The 6,000-nt window shown below is 37.3% G+C and overlaps 1 protein-coding gene across 1 annotated transcript; it reads left to right on the forward strand.

Annotated features, from left to right (window-relative positions):
• The first annotated feature begins 704 nt into the window (after nucleotides 1-704).
• Nucleotides 705-3,875, forward strand: LOC133306551 (pentatricopeptide repeat-containing protein At3g09040, mitochondrial). The gene is made up of 2 exons (XM_061506884.1): nucleotides 705-3,606; nucleotides 3,690-3,875. The coding sequence occupies exons 1-2, from the start codon at nucleotides 705-707 to the stop codon at nucleotides 3,770-3,772; spliced, it is 2,985 nt and encodes a 994-aa protein (XP_061362868.1). The 3' UTR covers nucleotides 3,773-3,875.
• Nucleotides 3,876-6,000: the final 2,125 nt, after the last annotated feature.

Below are 6,000 nucleotides of genomic sequence, written 5' to 3' on the forward strand. Positions count from 1 at the left end.
AAATTTAGAATTATTTTAATAAATAAAAAAATTGAGTCTTATAATCGTGTTTGTGTGTGTGTGTATATATATATAGCTCTTATACTAAATGAAGAAGATAATTTTCAATTCATTGGTCAAATCAAGAGCAGGAATGAGAAAATACTAATGCGTTGATGACTAGTATAACTTTTTTTTTTTGAGTAATCTGAAGAGTATTCTCCAGCCGTAGCCGAAGACTAGTATAACTTTAGATATGTGGAAAGCTATTACTCATTAATTTTGAATGTTTGTTAAAAATTATATTATGTTTTAGTGATTGAGAAAATTATATTAGGTTTTTTTTATTTATTAATATCATTGCATTTCTTTATTATTTTTTTATTGACTCTTATAAATTTTTAGTTTATTAAAAATTTATATGATTTTTTAAAATTTTATAAATTCATATTATCCTCTCAAATCTTATAAATTCTATTAAAATCCTTTAAAATTCAATTTTATAAAATTTGGATTATAAAAAAAATCTTTTTAAAAAATCTTGAAATTCTAAATAATCTTTTAAGATTTATAAGATTTTTAAAATCCTAATTCAATATCCCGTAATCATGGCGCCTCTTCTTAATACAGAGACACAGACATAGAGAGTTGAGTTGAGAGTGGATTTGATGTTTTGATTTGTAAGAATAAGAAATAGAAAGCAAGATATATATATATATAGATAGATGCGTGTGGCAGTTAGAGTGAAATCTTTATTGCGAGGTTATTCGAGTGTTGGGTGTCCAAAGTCACAGGTACAAGGACAAGAGAATGGTGTTCGTGTTGGTGTATACAATTACCTTTACATTGCCAAGAACCCCTCGCCGCATGTGGTGGATGCCAAACTTGTTCACGCCCACTCCATCAAATATGGGATTTCCTCACAAGGGTTCGTCGCTAATGCAATTGTTGATCTATACGCTAAGTGTGGCAACTTGGCCTTTGCTCAAAAGCTGTTTGATCAGCTGGAAGCCCATAATAAGCATTTGTTGGGTTGGAATTCCCTCCTTTCCATGTACTCAAGGCATGGGTTATCTGAAAGGGTTTTTCACTGTTTTACTTGTTTGATACATTCAGGCCAATTGCCTAATGAATTCACTTTTGCTATCACTTTGTCTCTTTGTGCCAAACTTATGAATATTGAGTTTGGAAGGTTAGTTCATTCATGTGTAATTAAGACAGGCCTTGAATCCAGTTCATTCTGTCAGGGTGCTCTTATCCATCTCTATGCCAAATGCAACTGTCTCAGTGATGCAAGGACTATATTTGATGCAGCACCTCACTTGGACACTGTTTCTTGGACGGCTTTGATTTCTGGTTATGTGCAAGTTGGTTTGCCGGAGGAGGCACTCCACGTGTTTGACAAAATGCAGAATAAAGCTGGTGGTTGTTATACAGACCAAGTGGCGTTTGTGACTGTCTTGAATGCTTACATGACTTTAGGGAAGTTGGATGATGCATGTCAATTGTTTGAACAGATACAGATGCCCGCCCCCAATGTTGTGGCTTGGAATGTCATGATTTCTGGTCATGCTAAGAGTGGCCACTATAAGGACGCTGTTGCCTTCTTTCATGAAATGAGGAAGGGTGGTATAAAATCCTCAAGATCCACACTGGGGAGTGTTTTAAGCGCGATTGCCAGCTTAGGGGCCTTGGATCATGGTTTGCTTGTTCATGCAGAGGCCATCAAACAAGGTCTCGATTCCAATATATACGTTGGAAGTTCTCTTATCAATATGTATGGAAAGTGTGAAATGCTGGATGCTGCAAAGCGAGTCTTCGATGCTATATCTCTGAAAAATAATGTTGTCTGGAATGCCATGCTTGGAGTTTATGCACAGAATGGTTATTTAAATAATGTCATGGAGTTGTTCTCCGGCATGACAACTCACGGCATTGAACCGGATGAATTTACCTACGCTAGCATGTTGAGTTCATGTGCTTGCTTTGAATACCTAGAAATCGGTTGCCAGTTGCATTCAATTATTATCAAGAAAAGATTTACAAGCAATTTATGTGTGAACAATGCATTGGTAGATATGTATGCTAAGGCTGGGGCTTTGAAAGAAGCCAGGAAACAGTTTGAGCTCATGAAATATCGGGATAATATTTCCTGGAATGCCATTATGGTTGGATACGTGCAAGAAGAAGAGGAGACTGATGCTTTCAATATGTTCCAGAGAATGAATTTACATGCCATAGTACCTGACGAGGTATCTTTGGCAAGCATACTTAGTGCTTGTGCAAATGTTAAGGTACTCGAAACAGGGCTGCAGTTCCATTGCCTGTCAGTTAAGTTGGGTTTAGAAACAAACCTTTTTGCTGGAAGTTCTCTTATTGACATGTATTCCAAGTGTGGGGCCATTGAAGATGCACGTAAGATTTATTCTATCATGCCTGAGTGGAGTGTGGTCTCCATGAATGCTCTGATTGCAGGATATGCTCTGAAAAATACAAAAGAAGCTATTAATTTTCTTCATGAGATGCAGCTATTGGGATTGAAGCCATCTGAAATTACATATGCAAGCCTCATAGAAGCTTGTAAGGGGCCTCCTAAGGTAATTTTAGGCATGCAGATCCATTGTGCTATTGTGAAGAGGGGACTCTTATACGGCAGTGAATTCTTAGGTACCTCATTGTTGGGCATGTATATGGATTCACGAAGGATTGCTGATGCAAACAATCTTTTCTCAGAGTTTTCTAACCTAAAAAGCACTGTACTTTGGACTGCTTTAATTTCAGGACACACTCAAAATGAGCGCAGTGATGAGGCCTTAAACTTGTATCGAGAAATGCGTGACAACAATATCTTACCTGACCAAGCAACATTTGTTACTGTTCTTCGAGCTTGTGCTCTCTTATCCTCACTGCAAGATGGTAAAGAGATACATTCTCTAATTTTTCATATTGGTCTTGACTTAGATGAGTTAACCAGCAGTGCCCTTGTAGACATGTATTCTAAATGTGGAGAAGTAAAAAGTTCTGTGCAAGTTTTTGAAGAATTGGCTATTAAAAAGGACGTGATTTCGTGGAACTCAATGATAGTTGGATTTGCGAAAAATGGTTACGCAGAAAGTGCCCTAAAGGTCTTTGATGAGATGACTCAATCATGTGTTACACCAGATGATGTCACATTCCTTGGAGTGCTTACCGCTTGTAGCCATGCAGGGTGGGTTGTTGAGGGTCGTCAAATTTTTGACGTCATGGTAAACTATTATGGCATTGAGCCCAGAGAAGATCACTATGCGTGCATGGTTGATCTTCTAGGTCGGTGGGGTTTTCTCAAAGAAGCTGAAGAGTTCATTGACAAACTAGATGTTGAACCCAATGCTATGATTTGGGCCAATTTATTGGGTGCTTGCAGAATACATGGTGATGAAAAAAGGGGACAGAGGGCAGCTAAGAAACTTATTATGCTAGAACCACAAAATTCTTCCCCATATGTACTGCTTTCAAATATGTATGCTGCATCAGGACTTTGGGATGAAGCTAGATATTTAAGGAGAACAATGATACAGAAAGAAATCCAAAAGATGCCTGGGTGTAGCTGGATTGTAGTGGGGCAAAAGACAAACTCATTTGTTGCTGGTGATATATCACATCCTAGTTCTGATGAAATTTCACAAACTTTGAAACATCTGACAGCACTAATGAAAGACAATACATTGCAGGAAGATGGAATTTCCCTGGTTGGTCAAATTTAGTTATTCAATATAATGGGAAGTCAAGTAATCAACTCAGATTTGCTTCCTGACAGAAAAGAACCTTACATAAATTGCTGATCAGGGAGGGGGAAAAAGGGAAAAGAGAGGAAAGCTGGGTAGTTATATTTTCAAAAAATTTCTTAGGATTTCTATAAAGGGAAAGAAAGGAAATAATCATATACAAAGGTTGAATATGGATTTATTGTTTTTTGGTAAACATGTAGCAATATTATCTGCATTCTTTGATGCTTGATGAGTGGTTTTCTCACTCTGGATATTTATTGCTGGGAACTATATCATGGATCAAGATTTAAGTTTCTGATATGAGAACTGCAGAAGACCAAAAAAGTTCTGTCATATGGCATATTGATCTTTCTTCTAGAATCTGAGATTTAGTGCTGGTAAGATGTAGTCGCATAAAACGCTACAAAAAATTTAAGATTGGTTGAGGATTTGAACGATATTTATTCATAATACTTGTGATGCAGTAATATCTTGGGAACTAAACTTGCTGACATTGATTGGTGAAGCAAATTTCTGCTGGGAAGCTTGAAACTTACCTGTGAAGCAAATCTAACCTCATGAATACTATTGGGTTCAACTGACAGTGAGCTATACTGACCAAAACGCCACGATGCTATCCTATATTACAAGATAAACGTGTCATGCTGAAACTAGCCAAATATGATTATAAACCCTTTTTCACATTTCAAATAACATGCAAAATCCCACAATTCTGCATCAAGTATCCTTCATGTATATCAACATCAATATCACTTGTATTCCAAACTAGTTGGGTTCGTATTAATCGCATGTCAATCAATCTATTTCCCACTCCGGTAATCTCGATTTATTTTCAGTTATTGTTGCGGGTGAAGATTCTGCTGTGCCAAAAGATTTGAGGGTTTACATTAGAAGGCCCAAACCAGTGCAGTTAAGACAGTTAGGAAGTTATTTGTGTTTCCTAGCTTAATTCTGATTCATGATTAAGACTTAGACACCACCAGAGTTGTGGCACATATAGAAAACATCAGTTCAACTTGCACCTAAGAAATGTACCTGTACTATTTACCATCCGCTTAAGTTGCTACCTAGCATCTCTTTAATCACCCACGGCCCACCATACATTGTATAGCATTCAAATATGTTAATTAAACACAATTCTCTTGCATGTCTTCAAGGTGGCAGCCGAGCCACCCTTCTCTTAGGTTGCATGAGAGACACTTGTTGACTCTCATGACACTTTGCAAGTATTCCCTCTCTCGGCCAGACCTTTCCTCTTGACCACATTACTTTCACATGCAAACATCATTTGGTTATCCTCTCAACCTCGGCCAGGACTGATTAACAAACACTCCATCACATGCAAACATCACAATACGATCGGGGGGCAGTTTGGGTTCAGGGGTGTAATATTAATTGTAACGGGATAGGAAGAAAATTAGTAAGATTCCTGACAGAGAATTCTATTAGTGAGAACAGTCTTAACCCTTGGATTGGTGGAGAGAAATGAAAGTGTCATCCCTTATCTTTGTTTGGATTTCTTAAAATTGGAAGGAATGGAATATATTGGAATCCATTCTATCCCATTCTATCCAATACTCTCATTTTCTAACCTCCCCATTCGGGGGAGATGGAATGAAACCACTCTAATAAAATAACTTTTTTGGTTCTGATCTGTGCAAAAACTATTGAGTTAGATCATACATGGTTGAGCCTAGTACTTGTTGGTGAAGATTTAGGTTGAACTGTACTTTGCGAGATATTTGGGATATTGGCAAGATACTTTGAGCTGGTGTTGAAGTGTTTGGGCAACTTGAGGATACTGTGGGATGTATATCTAAGATACTTCGACATTCAAGTCAGTTTAATTTCAAGATATTCAAGTATTGATGGATAGGCGATCATCCCTAAGCTTAATGTCTCTCTCTGTATTTATAGTGGAAGGATGCCTTTCTTATACCGTCTTTATACGACGGTATTCACTTCTGGTGGATAAGGGTAGCCTTAACAGGCTACATTCAGATGCCCATATTCGGGCTAAGCCTTTGTAGATGTCAGCGATATACAAGTGTGGCATTGGCTTATGTGATGGTCAAGTTGTTCTAAGTTATGATGCAAGGACACGGGACACGACACGACACGCCGACACGTTAATTCTAAAAAATGTCATATTTCAACACGTTGAGACACGTTTTGATATTAAATAAAAATTTTAATATATATAATATAATTTATATTTAATACATATAAGAGTCCATAATAAGTCATATAACCA

This window comes from Gastrolobium bilobum, unplaced genomic scaffold, assembly GCF_033153095.1.
Source record: "Gastrolobium bilobum isolate Gb01-03AN ecotype WA unplaced genomic scaffold, APGP_CSIRO_Gbil_v1 utg3223, whole genome shotgun sequence".
In the NCBI taxonomy this organism is placed as follows: Eukaryota; Viridiplantae; Streptophyta; class Magnoliopsida; order Fabales; family Fabaceae; genus Gastrolobium; species Gastrolobium bilobum.

Coding starts and splice junctions, on each gene's coding strand:
- LOC133306551 (XM_061506884.1), top strand. CDS start 705: ATGCGTGTGGCAGTTAGAGTGAAATCTTTATTGCGAGGTTATTCGAGT. Junction 3,607..3,689: donor GACAAACTCATTTGTTGCTG/GTGATATATCAC, acceptor AATACATTGCAG/GAAGATGGAATTTCCCTGGT.